The sequence below is a fragment of the Porites lutea genome, chromosome 1 (genome assembly GCF_958299795.1).
Source record: "Porites lutea chromosome 1, jaPorLute2.1, whole genome shotgun sequence".
In the NCBI taxonomy this organism is placed as follows: Eukaryota; Metazoa; Cnidaria; class Anthozoa; order Scleractinia; family Poritidae; genus Porites; species Porites lutea.
The window spans coordinates 15179595-15201040 of record NC_133201.1 but is presented as its reverse complement, the minus strand read 5'-3'; the positions used below and the strand labels follow the sequence as shown (position 1 = coordinate 15201040).

The 21446-nt window shown below is 37.2% G+C and overlaps 1 protein-coding gene across 2 annotated transcripts; it reads left to right on the top strand.

Moving 5' to 3' along the window:
* The first annotated feature begins 3837 nt into the window (after positions 1–3837).
* LOC140935521 (uncharacterized) lies at positions 3838–10573 on the top strand. Of its 2 annotated transcripts, none has more exons than XM_073385089.1 (4): positions 3838–4092; positions 5412–5552; positions 6369–6522; positions 10193–10573. In XM_073385089.1, exons 1-4 carry the CDS (start codon positions 3895–3897, stop codon positions 10198–10200), a joined length of 501 nt encoding a protein of 166 aa, XP_073241190.1. In that variant the 5' UTR covers positions 3838–3894; the 3' UTR covers positions 10201–10573. The 2 variants fall into 2 exon arrangements, with proteins under 2 accessions (XP_073241190.1, XP_073241182.1); XM_073385081.1 differs by lacking the exon at positions 10193–10573 and adding an exon at positions 8962–9088 and having other exon boundaries at positions 3850–4092.
* The last annotated feature ends 10873 nt before the right edge of the window (positions 10574–21446 follow it).

Sequence of the window (21446 nt, the reverse complement as noted above, 5' to 3'; positions counted from 1 at the left end):
GAAAATAACAATAGAGAAAAAAACGTTGTTGAATTGGTAAATTCTAAGATGTAAGAAAGAGAGCAGAATTGTACAAAAGTTAAACTCATGACAAGTACCGACAAGGAAAGATGTTTTGCTCTGCTAGGAAAACTTACAAGCTGTAGCTTAAGTGAGGAGGAAAGGCTTGTCCGTCTTCTCCAGATTTCCTCATATAAACAAAAACTGGAAGGACTTTATCGAAAAGTACCGATTCAAAGAAAAAGTCAAGGCCCGCTCAAAATGCCGGTGAAAATGTTGATTCGAATTCTTCGAGAGCAAGAAGTTGGACGAACAAGGGAATATAATGTGAATGGGCTCATTTTTAAGGTTCACGTTTTTGAAGACACGGACCTTTGACGTCGGGAAATTTGTGTTCACAGAATCGAACAGAAATGGAAGAGGCAAAATATGAAGTACGTTATCTGGAGTGAAGCAGCTTGATCAAGATAAACAGGTTTTAATATTGATCAGACAATATTGAGAATCTATGTGCATAACATCAGCATGTTTGTCAAACTACTATAATGTTAAATGACTTCAATTCATTGAAGAACATTTCCCTCAAATGTTTTTGGCAGTTCACGAGGGCGTTTCTTCAAAAATCATTGATTAAAAAGTGGAGACGTACAAAACTATCGTGGTCTGAACTAAACTTCTTCAGCCTCCGTTGACTATCTAAAATTGCTGGCATTTTTTTCTGGTCGATAGTAAAACTTTTAACTCAAAGGTTACTTGTAAGTAAGATCAGTGAATATTTACGTAAATCGGTCTTGCTCAGTTAAAATCCAGAATGCTGCAGATTTTGCCTTGACAGAATTATTAATAAGGGAAGGGGTATGATACAAGTCAAAAATACATTTTAAAACTCGTACCAATGAAATTAATCAAATAAATAAGGAAATATCAAGGTCTTGTAATGTGTGCCAGTGTGAAATTTTTAAGAGAAATATAAAAATGCTTTAATGTTGATCGTAAGCAATAGAAATGTATGGAATGGTGAAATTTTCCAATAAAGTAGTTTAATGTATTGTTTAAAAAGATACAATATAATAGCGCAATTATAAAAGTGAATGTTACAGGAAAGTAGTTAATGTTTGCGCGCTCCTTGTAGTAGTTGTATGATCTGTGACTTATGATTCCCTCGACTGGCTCCTCATTTATTGTTTGCCTTTTTTGCAAAAAAAATATTAGTTTCTCAAGATTTTTCAAGCCGTGTAGAAGCAGATAATAAGTTAATAATACCGAATTTCCACAAAATCAATATACACAGATTACTTGGTTTCGTTTGGTAATTAACGGTTGCCTTCTTGTTTGTGCATCGATATCCTTTCCTTGTAAATTCTCAGCACTCTATTCCCCTACCCCCCACTAAAAAATCTGGTCAAAACTGACTTCACCGGCCTGACTTACTGACTGACGCCTAAGGAGCGAAATGTTTTTATCTCTCTTTTTTTTCTTCTTCTTCTTTCTTTTTTTACAGCCTACAAAGTCGAGTATAGTTGAATTGAAATCGCTAGAATCAATTCCAATTTTTCTGCCAGTTTACTATGAACTACCTCAAGTTTTGATCTCGCGCTTCCCATCAGTCAGGCAACAGGTGTTTTCTTTCACTGTCCGGGTGATATAAATGTGCGCATGCGTAAGGTACTTGCCAGAGCGCGGAGTTGTTCTGAGTGTGTGCTTCAGCTCTGAAATTGGTCTTGTTTTCATTGGATACAGGAATGTTTTGAGTTGCCTAGCCGTTATGTTAATTCTTCAATCGGCGAGAAAATTAGTTCAGATACTTTGCTGACTTCAAAGGGGAAATGAAGCTTGCCCTTCCCTCACCCCCTCTATGTAATGTCGTGCAGCTGTTTGACCTACTTGTAAGAAATATTAAAAAAAACTGAACTTTCGGTGGAGGGGTGGGGGTGGTGGGTGTGAATTGTTCCGTTCTCTGAAGTTACCCATTTAAGGACAATGTCTATACAATTTGTTGCCGACTGTTGGTTGTTTCGCCCCCCCCCCCCCCCCTTCCTCCCACCCTTAAACGCCCATGCTCTCCCCATTCTTCCTCAGTGATAAAGTCAAAGATGGCAGCCACGACAATGCAAGTACTATTTACTATTCAGAATTGTTCGCCCAAAAGATCTTGCATTGCCGGCTACGCACCACTTTGTGTCCATGTTTTGTTCACCTGACAAAGACTTTCTATTAGTTTATACTCTTACAGTTCGACTGGAGATTTTAGTCGCTCTGTAAAACAAAACAATAAGAAACAATACCAATTTTAGCACTGAAGCCACACATAGCAGCTTTGCGATGTTGCCATTAGATACACGGGTTTGCCTGTTCATAGACCCGACGGCTATGCCGTGCTGAAGAGCACCAATAAGGGCGAAACAGCTGTCCATGGCTGCCACTGCCTGGGTGATATGGTTGTGCGCATGCGTAAGGTAATGGCCATACCGTGGAGAAAACGTGGAGTTCCCGTGGAGTTAACCGTGGAGTTGGTGCTTCTGTGCTAAAATTGTTTCAATAAGAAACAGCTTCTTGCTTACTGCTTTGTTTTATAAATCTCGATGCGTCAAACCGAATGCTTTGCATTTCCCTTCAGCAGAATAGTTGTTTACAAGGATCTTAAGAAAAGGCTTTGAGCAAAACACGTAAACCGGAAGCAGACGTTTTGCGTTCTTTGGCAGTGGTTTGGCCCTAGCTTTCGGGCAAATCGTCGCTGTGAGATTAAAGTTGAAATTTGTTAGCGTCAACACATTTAAAAAGGGACAACACCCCAGTTATGGTTGACGTGCATGGCTCAAAAAGGCCTTACAGCGCCGTAGCTAGTATGAGGCCAACCGAGGCACTCGCCTCGGTAAAATTTTGACGAATTTCGCCGATCATTTTTATTTTACATAAGCGATCATCGGATATTTTTAACGCATCATGATATTACAAAGAATTCAGCAATTCAGTCAATATACTATGAAAAAATTACCATATCATCGATCTCAAGGGGCTACGTACGTTAACTCAAATTTTTTTTGAACAAATACTGATCAAAACCATTGGCGAGGTTAACGGTCACCCAGATTATGTAGCTTGTTTCTGATTATTGCTTTTTAAATTCCACTTAAATTAACTCGAAAAAAAGTTACCGAAAGGCCCAGAAAACGCTGCAAATCGCATTTCCGAGAGACTAAAGTTCAAAATTTCTCGGGGGGGGGGGGGGGCATGCCCCCGAACCCCCCTAGCAACTCCCGCCTGCCTCGGTTGGCCGTTTGGTCTGGCTACGGCACTGCCTTAATAAAACTCGAGATATGCGTAACACATGGGCAAAGCTCGGGTTTTAAAAAACCGGCGAGAGAGAAGAAAACGTGGAAAAGAAAGAAAACTAGATTTGTCCAACAATTGAACGAGGCTCTAAAGCAGATGTAAGCTTTTTAACTTTATGAACTCAGTCTATAAATGAGATTAAAGGAATGTCGCGCAAATTAAATACCTCTGCAAGCTACGAGATTGGTAGACGCGAGCAGTCTCTTTCGAGTCTCTTGTTTTTCTTTGCAAAGTTACTGCACGCGAAACTTAAGCAAGCGAGCCACGAGAAACGAGAGCGTAAGCCCGTAAGCTCGTCTCGTCTCCGTAGTAATAACTTCGTGGTTTGCAATTGTGCTGGATGAAATAAGAACTACACGGATTTTAAGAGTAAAGGCGGACTGCAAATGGTCTACAAGATTGGCTCCCTGCCAGACTTTGGTCATAGACTGGAAACGAGGGAAGGAGCAAGTACTGGATCCCAATTGGTTCAACATGGGAGCTATGAAACAGGTCATTTTTAGGGTCCTTTCCCATGGTGAGTTTTGGCTATAGGGTGTCAAAAATTAGGTCATTTTCACCATGCCGCTGGCCAAAAGTAACATAGAGACAAGATCGAGACAAGGGGAGTTTCGTGTCATCTGCATTAGCGATATGCCGAAACGGTCGGAGAAGTGCGATTTTACCTACTGCAAAGAGCTTGTTTCTCCCTCCAAAAACGGCTGGAAAATCGTGCGACTTCACGCGAAGAAGGAGAAGACGTGCCTGGTCCTAGTTCTGGTGAGGATAATGTAAGCAATATTCTATAGAGACTATAGATTCGATGAGAAGTACGGTACAGTTCATGTATTTGCCGACCATGCACAATTGCATGACTATCTTTGTACATTACTAGCTAGCATGATGGTATAATGGGGCATTACAAAAGATTTGATGTGGCAATCATGGAATGATCTGAACAGAAACCTTTTTTGTTGCATTTTTTTGCAGCTCCAGAACATGTCTTAGAATTAAGTACGTAGTGTTTTTGGTTTTCTTAGTACAATGAGCTTATTGAAGTCTTGCTTGGCAAGGTTTTAAATAAGATGCTATGTACATGATGCCTTTTTGATGTAAGAACATTTTGTAATCATCTCGACCTCATGATATGATTTGCACCATGCCAAGAAAATATCACTCTAAATTCGACATTGCTTCGAATCCCTCAATTTAAGAAAAAGTTTTCTTATTTTATGGGGAAATTTAAAACAGATCATAGGATAAGAACTCTTTTTTCTGTGATTTAAACTGCCTGTTTAAAAAATAGTTTATATCCTATGATTTGTTTAAATTTTCTCATAAAATAAGAAGACTAAATTTCTTAAATTGAGAAATGTGGTGCAATCTCAAATTGAAGGCTGGTTTCCGTGTGATCGCTAAGATTGCCACGATCGCTGAACTTTTTTTCAGTGATTGCAGCGATCACAGTGATCGTAGCGATCATATTGAAACCAGCCTTTAGAGTAGATGATAGGTGCGGTTAGTACACACATCATGGTAAAAGGCATTTCCACATTAACAAAGCCGTGGTATGAATTTTAATGTGGATTTAGTTTACCGCAGCAACATGTAGTTACACACGAATTAATTCCCAAGTTGATTTAGCCATTTTTACGGCTTCATTTGCTCTATTGCGGTAATAATTGCTGTCAGTGATTGTAGTATTTCATGTTATGTTGAAAATTTACGGAGAGTTTAGCTGAAATTTTAACTGGTATGTTAGTGTTAGACTTGCGAAGGTAGTATAGCAGTTTGATTACATGCCAGAAATAGAAAAATTTTTTCTGTAAGTATTGTTCCCAAATCAGTATAGCCCAACTAATTAGTTCAATCAGTGTGAAATAAACCTGTTTATGTAACACAGGAAACTTACCTTGGGAAACGTCGGTCACACTATTAAATACAGTTTCCCGTGGTAAAAGGGCAATTTCCCATGGAAAAAGTGCCCTGTGTAACTGCACCTAATATATATATTCAATATTTCTAGGCTTCTGGTATACTGCAAAGTGATGTTTCAGGATATTATTTTATAACCCATATTTTAATTTCAATGTTTCTAGGTTTCTGGTATACTGCAAGGTGACGTTGTATCTTTGTATTTACTGGAGGCAAAACTCACCAGAAATGCAGTTGTCATTTTAGACACTGCTGCGACAAAGTTCTTTTTGAGGGACTTTAACTTGCGCACAAGATCTCTGTGGGTAAGTCTTTATTGGAATTTAGTATCCTTATATTTTTATAAACTCTTGATAGATTCTCTTCACTGTCATGCAACAAAATAATACATTGGAAACCGTCCAGTGGAAGAAGCCAAGAAAGTGAAATGTTATAAACAATTTGTCCAAGTCTCAGGTCTTTGTGGCCCACAGTTTCTGAGTTATTTGTCGAAACGTTTATGCACCTTTGTAGAGCATTGTATGGAGATGCCATATTGGTGTACTGTGTTGGTCCACCAATATGGCCGTCAGAAATCAACAAAAACATCTGGAGTTCACTTTTTCTATAAAAGCGCTTTCTTTTCACTGGGAAACTAGCATACCTGCACATAAACATACACTTGAAATGGTTATACTGCTAAGAATCAAGAGGAGAGACTTTTTTCATCGAGACAGCATTCCTATTTTGGTGTCACGCACTGTGAAAACTCAGAAGTTCAAATTGCAGTATTTTCGAAATGAAACATGCTATGGGACTGGAGACTTGTTCAAACGCATGGTGAAGCTTAAAAAGAAAACTTGCATAAGTAGCCAGCACTTCTCTCTCATTGTTTTTTTGCTACCACAGAGTCCTTAATAGAATGCAGCACCCATTGATCAATTTTTTTGGATTTATATAGCCCCTTATTTTGCCATTTACATGTAGATTCTCTTTAGTTTGTGCTCATGTCATGCCACCTTCTCAAGGTTGGGCACATGAGCACATCGAATCCTATTGAGCACACTGTTGTACAGAGCTACATGTACTTGTAGTGTAACAACATCTTGTATTAAATTGTTTGCATGTTCCAAAAATTACAGAATAAGAAGTACATGTCCCTTGAAAGAAGAGCTTGTTGCTTTCAAGATGAGCATGGTGGTGAAGCTGTCCATTGGCTCTATCAGTGTTCCTGTAACAAAGGATACAGTGATAGAGTGGCAGCATCAGGACCTCACATTAACATGTTACATGAAGGTGGGTGGAGTCAATAAGGTCTCATAGTTACAAACATTGTAGTACAAGTAGGCATTAGTGGGATGTGAACCTGTAAACCTGCTTTAGTGGTGTATTCTTCTATCCAACTTAAGTTATCAAATACAGTGAAACCTGTATCAAGCAGACACCCTCTTTTAAGCGGACAGTAGCTGAAGTCCCCAAATTTGTTTTCCTTATTTACTTTAAATGAAACCTTTATTAAGCGGACACCTCTATTAAGCGGACACGGACACTTAGAGAGTACCTGAAATGGTCATTTTTATTGTTGCCAACCTGTATTAAACAGACACTTGTAATTAAATTCTACCACCCAACATGCCAGACACTGGAAATGCAAATGATTGCCACACACATATGTTAATATTTTTACATTAAAAAACATGACTTGACGAACTTATTTGATTAGTTTCACAGTACAGTGTTGTTTTCTATTTCGTTTTGTTTCTATAGAGCTTGTTTCACTTATCTCAGTTCTTTAAATCTGAGTTGCAATCTATGTTTATGGTACTATCATCTTTAATAAAGAAATTAATGCAAACGTATATCATCATAGTCTCTGGGAGTGTTCTAAACGTTTCCACTGTTCATTTGAATGGCATTTGACACCTCATATGACGTTATCTATCAAAACCTGTATTAGGCGGACACCCTGTATTAAGCGGACACTACAGCATTCCCCGAGGGTGTCCGCTTAATACAGGTTTCACTGTATATAGTATGTTGATATGCAATATACCCAAGTAGCGTTTTACTTCCTATATTATGTTTTTGCAGAATAATGATTTAACAGACCCTCGCAGTGACATTTACTGAACTTAAGTAGCTGTGAGGATATATTCCTCTGTTTAAGAAGGATAATGGTATAGGAGTTTTTTGTTGTTGTTGTTGTTTAAAAAGTGGTATTAAACATAGGTTTTCATTCCCAATTTCCTTAGCATACATATTATAAGTAGGGCTATGAGACAAAGGGGTCTTTGACACCCACCTAGGTGTTAGTTATTTTTGTTAATCTAGTTAACTTGTATTTTTTGTTTTCTTATGACATGGCGAAGGGAGCAGGCTGCAATCGTATACGTTGTAGTTAAATCCAAATATTGCTGTTAAAGAACTCTCAATTTAACAATTTGACAGCAAGGCAACTTCGTCTTCAAATACCATGTTGGGTTATTGTTAAAACAGTTGACTCTCGATCACTCTAACCCTTGCTAACTCAAACCAATTTGTCGTTTCCCTCCAAGCCATTTTTCATATAATTTTAAATGAAATAACTCAACTTCCAACAACTCGAACCTTTTTGCTTTTTCCCTTGGAAGTAAAGATTTTATGAGAAGTTGACTGTAACTTTAATTTTTTTCAAGTGCAATCAATCTCCAACATGTTACATTTTCTGTATGAATTTTATTTAATTGCTATGAATAAAGGCCAGGTCTGAAAACGGGTATGGATTTTAGAGGTCTGTTCTTACATTTTCTGGTCCGAAATATAATATGGAGAACCGGAAGGCACACTCTCTCCAAGAATTCGCCTGGAAGTACAGCCTTGTCAAACGTTATTTATGTTATTTTTCTCATCTTCTTCATCGGCTGGTAATCGAGCCCAGTGCATGGTCTATGAAAATTAGCTTACCTAACTACATACATCTCGGAAATTACACGCGCCGTAATGCCCCAGCAGTAAAGAGAACTGTACCTCATCTGTCGAACGTCAATTGTAATGAAACTAGTAAAAGTAACTATAAAAAAGTGGCACTCTTTCATAAAATAAGAGAGCTTGCTCGCAGGCTACTTATACTAGAAATACACTTATACTGGAAATACATGTATCGCAGCTTGTTGGGGGGGAAGAATTAGAGTAAGTTGTATATCTATGAAGAACATTCCCTGATACAGGAATCTATCACGTAGAAAATGCTTTCGGTTTTACGTTTAGAATTACCTGATAACAGCAGATACAGGTTAATTACCCGTTAGCATGGAAAAACCCCTTAAAAATATTAAGGACCTTACGATCCGACAATGGCGACGTCCATGAAAAAGTCACTGAAAAATAGACTTGGCATCCTTTCAAACTATTTCGCGATTTTTCAAAGTCGCCCAGATACTTCAAAGACGGGAATTTATGTTAGAGTTCAAAAGAGGGGGCCACTCCCGAGTTCAGACAAAGATGGTAGCATTTATCGCCTCACCGTCCCCGTCATCAAAAAAATACTTAAAAATTGGTCCATTCACGTCGTAGTCGTGCAACGACGGCAAAGAAATGTACAAAAAAGCGTGATACACGTGCAAAGTTGTTGTTTTGCCAATCTAAACCTATTGCGGTTTTGCCGTTCTCGTTGACATCGCTGTCGTCGTCTCTACTCCTAACAAGATAAATAAATGATGTAGTCCCCTGAAAAGTTTCTTCTTATTTTTCCTTCAGGAAAAGAACATTTGTGAAATCTCATTCGAAGACCTAAGAAAGGCATCATCAGGGGCGGCCCAATGGGTCCATACAGCCGCTAGGCTAAAAAAGTACGGGCCCATTGAAGACCAAACTTAATTGCGCCTGGAGCGCGAATGACCCCCTAGTTGGGGGGATTTTAAAGTTTTTTTATGCCAATGTAAGTATGAGTTTTTTTTAGAAACAAAAATAACTTTAAATATATATTGTTCGGGGGGAGTACTCCCATAAATGAGCTATATAGGTATGTCCCGCCCCGTCGGGTTGGTTTTTTGCGCCGTTTTGGTCTGAAAAAGGGTATACACTTTGCCCGTTTTGGTCTGGAATCGGGTATGGTTTTCGAGGGAACTACGGGAGTGTATGAACGTATTTATCGTTTTAATTCCAAATGAGTAAGAAAGGAAGAAAAATATGCGAATTCGAAATAGAGTTGAAGAATTTTTTGTTTGCGATCTAATCTAAGTTATGATGAAATAATTTCTGCCTAAAGGCCAGGTCTGAAAACAGGTGTGGAAAATGACATTTTTTGGTCTGAAATAGGGTCAGGATTTGGAAAACCAGGCGGCACACCCCCACCAAGAATTCCCAGGAGTACCCCCCGGATACATTGCCACATTTAACGGTATTCAGGAATTAATTTGAAAACTCCTATTAAAATATAAAACATTAAAATGTGCACTTGACAGTAAATTACCTTAGAACAGTGAAAACTCGATTTAACAAACCTCTGTACTTGTATAACGAACGATTTTCTTCAGCCCGGCCAAAATTACAGTGAAATGTATGGAGCAGAACCTACATTTAACAAAGTAACGAACACAATCTACAGCGGAAACGAAAAATTTACTTCGATACAACGAATAAATGTTAGCAAGTGATAAAAGATGAATGCCAAACAGACCAACAAGGATAAAACTCTTTTTACAGTAGTTGAACAGTTTTGTCAGTTTCTAGCGCCTTAGCTATGTATAGAAACCAGATCCGGATTATTAACTATACCTTGATATAACATTTCCCGAGCATTCGTTATATAGAGGTGTTCGATATAACGAACAATCCATTTGTAATAACTAACACATTTCCCCTGTCCCTTGTCACTTCGTTAAATCGAGGTTCCACTTGTACTTAAATTCGATCAGTAAAACGTCATTTTACCTTTCATACAGCAGAGAGGTTGATAACGGATTTGTTATTGTTGTTGTTGTTGCAGGAAGATGAAAGTTGGTCAAAGAAGACAATCACGGAAAAATAAATATCAATATCTATGAAAAAAAAATTGTGTAAAACTATTCATTTGTATCCTAAAAAACACCGTCCTATGAACGTCCTTTCTCCTTAGGCAACAACTACTCGTACGTCCAAGCTCCTTACAGAGGCGTCTTCTCCGTTTTCGAAATAACCACGTTTAGACTAGATTCTATTTTTAAAGAGTGAGGAATTAGATAAATCTTCATTGACAATCATTATCATTAACCACTCTCATAATAATAGGAAAGGCTTTTCGTTTTGCGTGGTTTGTAGAATCTTTTGACCCTCTTTTGCGGTTCATTGTAACTACTATTCTTTTATTAAAAGTTCATATTTCAGTTTATTTGTTGCATTAATGTATGTTCTTTTATCCCCACATAACGGTGACGTGAGAGCCTATTCACCACCAGTGTTTAGTTTTCTGTAAGCTTAAAATAAATTTAAGTAAAACCTTCATACACCAAGAACGGTGGCTTCAGAAAAGAATAAGGCCCGAAGTTGATAATTGGTGGTAGAAATGAATAGTCTGTTGAACGTTGTGCTTCTTCTGACAACAACTAGTCAAACACTTGAGCTCCGTCTAAAGCTATCTTCTCTACCACCAGTTTTTAGCTTTCTGTAATCTTTAACAGAAAGACTTAATTGCATGGATGAGAATAAACATTAAAAATTCTTAATACACAAAGGCGGTTTCCTTCGGAGAAGAATACGAACGGTCGAAGATGATAACTAGGGAAAAATAAAACAGTTAAGCCCCATTTACACGGCCGAAAATTTTTGGCACGGCTCGGATGAAAAAAGTACGCGTACCCAAAAAATTGGTTCGGCACGGATAGATTTAGTCGTGTAAACGTGCGTATAAATACGTAGTGCGTATAAATGTGCGTATCTCCGACAATCATGGATGCAGGTTTACAAGCACTTTTCTGGTTTCTTCTAAAGAAGAGAACACGAAATTCACGTTTGACAGCGCGTGCGATTCGTCAAAGTTCTTCTGAGAAAATGTACCGAATTAGGAGAAAAACAAGGCTTACGGTTCTCCTATTAACAGCCCTTGTATCGCACTTCACAGTCGAAAGGAGCTTCTGGCAAATTCCAAGAACAAGCGCTTGGTTTGATCTTACATACAGCACTTACTCTGACGATCAGTGGTATGCTAGCTTTCGAGTGTCGAAGAATACTTTCCAGTTTCTTCTTCCAACACCCATGTGACGTGCGCTAAACAACTGACGTGGGGTACCACGGGCTCATAAAAAACGTAACAGAACGGTACCGAAAAAAGGGCGAGCGTTTACACGTTGAAAAGAAAACAAAAATGTGGGTACGGAACCGTTTTTTATCGGTTCCGTTCCGAAAGGGGTCCATAGCCGCCTATGGACCTTTTAGGGAACGGAACGGATACAACTGGAACGGGTCAAGTACCGTTTACACGTCGAATTTTGTCGGAGCCGTTCTTTTTTTTATCCGGGCCGTTCCAATTTTTTCGGTCGTGTAAACGGGCCTAAAGTGTGCAGTGTAAACGATTAGCCGTGCCGAGCTAACTTTTCTCTGATGAGCCTTCGTGCCTTTGGTCAGCACCAGTGTGGGAGAGCATGTACAGATGAGCTTTTTCGTTAGTTCAATATAAACCAAAAGTTCAATAAACACGACAGTAGTTCAATGACCACACGTTAGTTCATTGATGAGCGTGGACAACATGCTGCTGGGGGGAAATAGCCACAAATACGTTAGAATATTTTAATATAAATGTTTAGCATTAACTAAGTGGTAAATACTTTTCCGTTTGTTCAGTGTGTTCAATAACCACACAATAATTCAATAACCGCACCAGTATTCAGTGACCACCCATTTGTTCCTTGTGCGTAGACTACATGCGGCTGTGGGAATTCTAATGAACTTTTCGTCCACCATGTTTTTACAGAGGAAGTAGCATGCGCACTAGGCAAGAATCGAGTACGCTGGCCGAGATGTTGAGCCTTTTACCCGTACCAAATCATAATTTCACATCGTTTAGCACGGTAGAAAAAAGAACGTGTAAATGAGTAATCAGTACTATTTTTTTGGTACGCGTACCCGGCTTTCATCCAAGCCGCGCCAAAAATTTTCTGCCGTGTAAATGGGGCTTAAGTTGAATGCTGTTTTTCCATTCTACTCAAACTGTTTCAACGAGTCAAACGTCTGAACTCCTCCATTTTCTTGCAAAAAGCGTGTTACGAGAAGCATTTATCTTTTGTATACGTTTGGTGAATTCTTAGCGAAATCTTTGAAAATAACCTATTTAAATTTGTTACTAATAACGGAAAAGGTTTTTTTTATTATGCTTTACTATTCCCTTATTTACCCCTTTCCTACTTATGGTATTCAAGTTTGGGGTCTCACATACCTAACAAAAAACCAGTAACTATACTTTGCAAAAACGAGTCGTCCGAATAATGACTTTTTCCGACCCTAGATCTCATTCTGAGCCATTGCTGAAGTCTCTCAGACTCCTAAAATTGCTGATATAATTCATCTTGAAATTCTTTCTTTTGTTTATCAGTGGTACCATAAACTAAGCCCTTCTTGTTTTGTTAATTATTTTACCCAGTATCTTCAATTCATTCATATAATACACGTCAATCACGGATTGATAATCTGTTTGCTAAATCTGTTCATACCACTCAATACGGCATTCGTTCTCTCAGTTACACTGGTCCAAAACTTTGGAATTCTTTAATTTTATATCTATTGATGTTAAGAAAATCAAGCCGTTTTCCAGTTTTTGTCAACACATCAAAAATTCTTTGATTGATGGTTATAATACTATTATTGATTCCTAATCAGTTTTACGATTATATTATCTTAACTACTATTTAATTAATGAAGTAATACTTTTTATCTAAAACAACTATTTTGCATCTATATTCCTTCTACTCATATTCTTGTTTGGGTCACCTACTCGGTTAGTTCCACGAACTATTTAAGTGTCCCAAACTCTGCACAATGAACCTACAATTGAAATTTTCTCTCCCTTCACAATCTCTTGATTTTATATTTTAAAGCACTAATTTGTATTAATCATAATTATTCTGTGTGAGTTTAAATAAAAATTGACTTGACTTGACTTGGTTAGTAGAACCTCGTTTATGATCCTCCTTCACCATTCATTGAATTATTCTGTGTAAATCAATCCATATTTTAGTTTATTTGTTATTACAAGGTAAAAGAAGTCGAACTTGCTTTCATGCGTGTACTTTTTATCCGCATATAACGGTGACGTGGGAGTGTGGACATTCTTTCCAGGGTTGGAAACTGTGAAAAGAAATCTAGTAATAAAAAGAAAACTTAACGATTTCGACACCTAATCACCACCGATGTTTACCTTTCTGTAAGCTCGAAGTAAATTTAAATAAAAACTTCATACACCAAGAAGGGTGGCTTCGGGAAAGAATAAGGCCCTAAGATGATACTCGGTGGTAGAAAAGAATAGTGACTGTCTGTTGAACGTTGTGCTTCCTTTGACAACAACGAGTCAAAAGTTCGAGGTGCTTACAAAGCTATCTTCTCGGTTTACCTAAAAAACATATTTCGACGAGAATTGACCTTATTCACATTCAAATGTAGCAATTTTTTAGGCTAAACTGTGAAAGATCAATTTCCTAAACTCCTTTTTTATTAATGGCAAAGACTTTTCGTTGCGCGCGGTACGTAGAGACACCTTATTGACCCTCTTTTACCATTCATCAAAACTCATCAAATTATTCTTAAGTTTTAACCATTCATTGTATTATTCTTTAGAACTTTACTTTTCAGCTTATTTGCTGCTATAACGGAAGAGATGTCTTGTTCATGCGTGACCTTGACATCAGCTGAAAACCGTGGTAAAAGGGTCCACACTCTTTCCAACATCAATAGCACAGCATAGAGGGGAATCAAAGTGTCTCCGTTAAGTTGAGGACAAGCAATATTGTACGCCGCTTTGACTAAAGCGGGATCCAACCTAGAGAGTACTAGCGAGAAATTATAGCATGTCGCTGTTTGAAAGTATAAAAAAATGATGCCTTTAAAAATGGTGCCGGTTTTCTGGAAAGAATTTCTTTTTTCAACGTGTCCGAGTATTTTAAAGTCAATGATTAAGAAAATTAACATTTTGGAAATTAACCTATTTACCACCAGTTTTTAGCTTTCTGTAATTTAGCTTTGTGTAATCTTTAACAGAAAGACTGTTGATTGCATGGATGAGAATAAACATTAAAAATTCTTAATACACAAAGGCGGTTTCCTTCGGAGAAGAATACGAACGGTTAAAGATCATGACTACAGGTAAAATAGAATAGTCAGTTGAATGCTGTTTTTCTATTCTAATCAAACTGTTTCAACGAGTCAAACGCCTGAGCTCCTCCATTTTCTGAAAAACCGTGTTACGAGAAGCATTCCTCTTTTGTTTACGTTTGGTGAATTCTTAACGAAATCTTTGAAAATAACCCATTTACATTTGTTACTAATAACGGAAAAGGCTTTGTAATGGACGTGGTTAGTAGAACCTCGTTTATGGTCGTCCTTCACCATTCATTGAATTATTCTGTGTAAATCAATCCATATTTTAGTTTATTTGTTATTACAAGGTAAAAGAAGTTTGAACTTGCTTTGATGCGAGTACTTTTTATCCGCATATATTAGTGGTAGAAAAGAATAGTCTCTTGACCGCTGTGCTTACTCTGACAACAACGAGTCAAACGTTAGAGCTCCTCAGTTACAAATCTTTCTTTTCGATTTTCCTAAAAACCATGTTTCCACTACCAGATATGAATTTATATACATCTACTGTATTTATAGCAACATCTTTAGTTAAACCTTGTAAAATCATTTTCTTTTAACTACTTCCTAATAATGGAAGAGGCTTTTCATTTCGCGTGGTTAGTAGAATCTCGTTATTGACCCTCTTTTACCATTTATTCTATATATTTTTCTTTAAAAGTTCATAGTTCGGATAATTTGTTGCTTTGGGGTATTTTATTTTTATCCTCATATAACGAAGAAGTATCAAAAAAATAAGACCGGTGCCGAAGATCATAACTAGTTGTAAAAAAGAACAGTCACTTGAATGTTGTTCGAGTTCCTTACTAGACAACAACAAGTCAAACGTCTCACCTCTATTTTCTTAAATTCGTGTTTCGACTAGTTTTTCTTTGTTTATAAACCTTTGGTGAATTCTTGACGAAAACTAAGCGAAAATAATCCTTTTAAGTTTCTTCCTAATAACGGAAAAGGCGTTTTTACAGGTGTGGTTAGTGGAATATCGTTTTTGACTTTCACTCACCTTTTATTGAATCACTATGTAAAACAATGATATTTCAGCTCATTTGTTATTGCAAGGTAAAATAATCTTAAACTTGTTTTGGTGCGTGTACTTTTTATCCGCATATAACGGTGATGTGGGTGTGTCGACATTCTTTCCAGGAGAAAAAAACTGTAAAAAGAAATCTACTGATAAAAAGAAAAACTAACGATTTCGACACCTAATCACCACCGATGTTTATCTTCCTGTAAGCTTGAAGTAGATTTAAATTGAACTTTCATACACCAAGAAGGGTGGCTTCGGGAAAGAATAAGGCCCTAAGATGATACTCGGTGGTAGAAAAGAATAGTGGCTGTCTGTTGATATTGTGCTTCCTTTGACAACTACGAATCAAACGTTGGAGCTGCTTACAAAGCTGTCTTCTCGATGTTTCGAAACAACATATTTCCACGAGAATTGACCTTATGTAGCAATGTTTTAGGCTAAACTGTGAAAGATCAATTTGCTAAACTCCATATTTATTAATGGGAAAGGCTTTTCGTTGCACGCGGTACGTAGAGGCACCTTTTTGACCCTCTTTTACCATTCATTGTATCATTCTTTAAAACTTTACCTTTCAGCTTATTTGTTGCTATAACGGAAGAGATGTCTTGTGCATGCGTGACCTTGACATCAGCTGAAAACTGTGGTAAAAGGGTCCACACTCTTTCCAACATCAATAGCACAGCATAGAGGGGAATCAAAGTGTCTCCGTTAAGTTGAGGACAAGCAATATTGTACGCCGCTGTGACTAAACCGGGATCCAACCTAGAGAGTACTAGCGAGAAATTATAGCATGTCGCTGTTTGAAAGTATAAAAAAATGATGCCTTTAAAAATAATGTTCTCTGGAAAGAATTTCTGTTTTCCACACGACCCACTATTTTGAAGTCAATGATTAAGAAATAAAACATTACCACCAGTTTTTAGCGTTTTGTAATCTTTAACGCGAAAGACTGTTGATTGCATGGATAAGAATAAACATTAAAAATTCTTAATACACAAAGACGGTTTCCTTCGGAGAAGAATACGAACGCTCAAAGATGATAACTAGTGGTAAAATTGAACAGTCAATTGAATGCTGTTTTTCTATATTCTACTCAAACTGTTTCAACGAGTCAAACGTTTGAACTCCTCCATTTTCTGAAAAACCGTGTTACGAGAAGCATTTCTCTTTTGTGTACGTTTGGTGAATTCTTAGCGAAATCTTTGAAAATAACCCATTTAAATTGGTTACTAATAACGGAAAAAGGCTTTTCAATGGACGTGGTTAGTAGAACCTCGTTTATGATCCTCCTTCACCATTATTGAATTATTCTGTGTAAATCAATCCATATTTTCGTTACTTTTTATTCCCATATAACGGTGACGTGGGTGTGTCGACATTCTTTTCAAAATGAAAAATTGTGAAAAGAAATCTGCTGATAAAAAGAAAACCTAACGATTTCGACACCTAATCACCACCGATGTTTACCTTTCTGTAAGCTCGAAGTAAATTTAAATAAAAACTTCATACACCAAGAAGGGTGGCTTCGGGAAAGAATAAGGCCCTAAGATGATACTCGGTGGTAGAAAAGAATAGTGACTGTCTGTTGAACGTTGTGCTTCTTTTGACAACAACGAATCAAACGTTCGAGGTGCTTACAAAGCTATCTTCTCGATTGTCCTAAAAAACATATTTCGAGGAGAATTGACCTTATGTAGCAATGTTTTAGGCTAAACTGTGAAAGATCAATTTGCTAAACCTCTTTTTTAATAATGGGAAAGGCTTTCCGTTGCGTGCGGTACGTAGAGGCACTTTTTTGACCGTCTTTTACCATTCATTCAATTATTCTTAAGTTTTTACCATTTATTGTATCATTCTTTAGAACTTTACTTTTCAGCTTATTTGTTGCTATAACAGAAGAGATGTCTTGTGCATGCGTGACCTTGGCATCAGCTGAAAACCGTTGTAAAAGGGTCCACACTCTTTCCAACATCAATAGCACAGCATAAAGGGAAATCAAAGTGTCTCAGTTAAGTTGAGGACAAGCAATATTGTACGCCGCTATGACTAAAGCGGGATCCAACCTAGAGAGTACTAGCGACGAATTATATAGCATGTCGCAGTTTGAAAGAGTCAAAATGATGCCTTTAAAAATGGTCTTCTCTGGAAAAAATTTGTTTTTTCGACATAACCCACTATTTTGAAGTCAATAATTAAGAAAATTAACATTACCACCAATTTTAAGCGTTTTGTAATCTTTAATGGAAAGACTGTTGATTGCATGGATGAGAATAAACATTAAAAATTCTTAATACACAAAGACGGTTTCCTTCGGAGAAGAATACGAACGCTCAAAGATGATAACTAGTGGTAAAAGAGAACAGTCAATTGAATGCAGTTTTTTTTATATTCTACTCAAACTGTTTCAACGAGTGAAACATCTGAACTCCTCTATTTTCCGAAAAATTGTGTTACGAGATCAGAAGCATTTCTCTTTTGTATACGAAATCCATGTTACGAGAAGCATTTCTCTTTTGTTTACGTTTGGTGAATTCTTAACGAAATCTTTGAAAATAACCCATTTACATTTGTTACTGATAACGGAAAAGGCTTTGTAATGGACGTGGTTAGTAGAACCTCGTTTATGATCGTCCTTCACCATTCATTGAATTATTCTGTGTAAATCAATCCATATTTTAGTTTATTTGTTATTACAAGGTAAAAGAAGTTTGAACTTGCTTTGATTCGAGTACATTTTATCCGCATATATTGGTGGTAGAAAAGAATAGTCTCTTGACCGCTGTGCTTACTCTGACAACAACGAGTCAAACGTTAGAGCTTCTCAGTTACAAATCTTTCTTTTCGATTTTCCTAAAAACCATGTTTCCACTACCAGATATGAATTTATATACATCTACTGTATTTATAGCAACATCTTTAGTTAAACCTTGTAAAATCATTTTCTTTTAACTACTTCCTAATAATGGAAGAGGCTTTTCATTTCGCGTGGTTAGTAGAATCTCGTTATTGACCCTCTTTTACCATTTATTCTATATATTTTTCTTTAAAAGTTCATAGTTCGGATAATTTGTTGCTTTGGGGTATTTTATTTTTATCCTCATATAACGACAAAGTATAAAAAAAATAAGACCGGTGCCAAAGATCATAACTAGTTGTAAAAAAGAACAGTCACTTGAATGTTGTTCGAGTTCCTTAATAGACAACAACAAGTCAAACGTCTCACCTCCATTTTCTTAAATTCGTGTTTCGACTAGTTTTTCTTTGTTTATAAACCTTTGGTGAATTCTTGACGAAAACTAAGCGAAAATAATCCTTTTAAGTTTCTTCCTAATAACGGAAAAGGCGTTTTTACAGGTGTGGTTAGTGGAATATCGTTTTTGACTTTCACTCACCTTTTATTGAATCACTATGTAAAACAATGATATTTCAGCTCATTTGTTATTGCAAGGTAAAATAATCTTAAACTTGTTTTGGTGCGTGTACTTTTTATCCGCATATAACGGTGACGTGGGTGTGTCGACATTCTTTCCAGGAGAAAAAAACTGTAAAAAGAAATCTACTGATAAAAAGAAAAACTAACGATTTCGACACCTAATCACCACCGATGTTTACCTTTTTGTAAGCTTGAAGTAGATTTAAATAAAAACTTCATACACCAAGAAGGGTGGCTTCGGGAAAGAATAAGGCCCGAAGATGATACTCGGTGGTAGAAAAGAATAGTGACTGTCTGTTGAACGTTGTGCTTCTTTTGAGAACGAGTCAAACGTTCGAGCTGCTTAGAAAGCTATCTTCTCGATTTTCCTAAAAAACATATTTCGACGAGAATTGACCTTATTTCCATTCAAATGCAGTAATTTTTTTTTATTTGGCACTTAAACCTCTCGTAAATAACATCACCAATCAAAAATTTACATAACATGTCCACGGCATGTTGAGAACCTTTAACAGTGCCTTGTAGGGAACTCCACGAGTTCAAGAATTATGCCGTATAATTTTTGAACTCGTGGTGTTCCCTACAAGGCACTGTAGGGCCTCGCCTTACTGAAACGAGCTACCATCTAGAATGATCGAAAACTAACTCCAATGAATTAACAACAGCTTTGAACTTCTTAGCCGCTTACAAGTAAGTCTCCTAAGTTCTCCAAACCTGCTTAAAGGACAAGAATCTTTGATGGAGTCAGAAGATCACATAAAAAGCATGTATGGTGAAATATGTTTCGAAAGTATCCTGCATTCTTCACCACTGGGAATTTTGTACGTGTAACCATTCATTTTTTTGGCCCTTTTAACAAATGTTTTAAGATGATTGTCTGAAGAGAATTTACCCTAGGTACCCTTGTGACATTATTGTGACCAAACCTTATTACACTTGTTACATTATTACATTTGCAATTGCTGACCAAACTTTATTAAACTTGTCTCTTCATTACATTTGTGCCCTATACTGCTACTGCAATGAACTCATCACTTACCTTAAAGGCCAGCTTTTACTTACCATAAGCCATTGCATACTTTCACGGACAACCCGGAAAAAGCTTTTGGTTAAGCAATCATTGCATGTTCGTGTTAGTAATGAAAAGCCGATAAACGGTGACCCATGACTTATTACCAGCTGGCGTGGACGGAAAAAGGTATATAGACAGCTCATAACGGACCAGCTCGACTGCGATGCCTCAACTTCTTCATGAAGTTATTCAACATGGAAAAGTCTTTCAAGTAAACAGTAGAACCAGGTAATCAATGAAACCTGGAAGAGTAATTCTAAAGAATACTTGTTGTGGTGAAATATGTAATAAAAAAAGATCACTTTTGTTATGGCAGCAGAGCACTTTAGGCAGAGGTGTAAACTTGAAAATTGTCCGCTATAAGGTGTCTAAGACCCTTTGAATAATTGAAGAGATCTCGCTGGGACTTGGCTTCCCAAAACCAAGTTTGTTTAGTTGCCATTAAGTAGCATCAGCAATTAAGGAATTAAACAGCAACCCACAACTTTCATGTCCACAAAATGGAACTTAAAACCTTTTAAGGAATAGTAGCTTACAACAATGACATTATCGCAGGAAAAGGTTCTTATTCGGGGCCACTGGCCAACTCATGGTTACCGCTTACTGAACTGGGCAGCCATTTTAATAGGTTGAGGGAAATCGCCAATAAAGGGCCGTGGCTGTGACCATTCGAATGTGTATGGTGAAATGTGTCGGTTGAAAACTGTCCAGTTGCCAGTGACGGTGTCCACATATAAGTTTCTTGGTTTCCATACAGGTTTACAGTAAGGAGTCTTACCCTGTAAGCGCCTTACTTTGTCATCAACATATACAGCTATTTATTGTTAAAAAGAAACGTGGAATAAATCGTGAACTCATGGGTATAACTCTAAGGTACAAGTCGAACAGAATAGCGGCAAAGCTTACGTTTCTAATGACAGACAGAAACAGAAAATCATCGTTTAATCATTTTCGCTTTGCTGCGCAACGCCAATAAGAATTTATTGTCCTCTTCGGTTAGGCCATCACTAATACAGTCGTAGTTTAACTTTCCGCAAATCGCCGGGTTTTTAATCCTGAACCGAATGGTTTGCTCATAACATAGTTATTTATATTTATTGCGTGTTTTAGATACAGGATGTTGAAGAAAAACTTCGGCAAGAAAGTAACAATATTGTACATCTCCTTTCATTTCTTTATTTATGGTGAAATAAGCAAATTAACCTTGAACAGTTCCATGGTGAAAGTAAATCGATTTTACGCTAAAAATAACCATTTACTTAAAACATTATTTTCAAGCTTCGCTTAAATGCATAATTGCGTTCAAACGTCGGCGATAAACGGCTAAGACGTTTAAGTATTTTCAAGACTGTTTATAGTGTATAGAAATATGGGAATCTTGACATGGT

Bases quoted from the DNA above. Each gene is read 5' to 3' on its own strand.
- LOC140935521 (XM_073385081.1), top strand. From the start codon at position 3,895: ATGCCGCTGGCCAAAAGTAACATAGAGACAAGATCGAGACAAGGGGAG. The intron at 4,093-5,411 runs GTGAGGATAATG...CAATGTTTCTAG, and splicing joins CGTGCCTGGTCCTAGTTCTG to GTTTCTGGTATACTGCAAGG. The intron at 5,553-6,368 runs GTAAGTCTTTAT...CAAAAATTACAG, and splicing joins TGCGCACAAGATCTCTGTGG to AATAAGAAGTACATGTCCCT.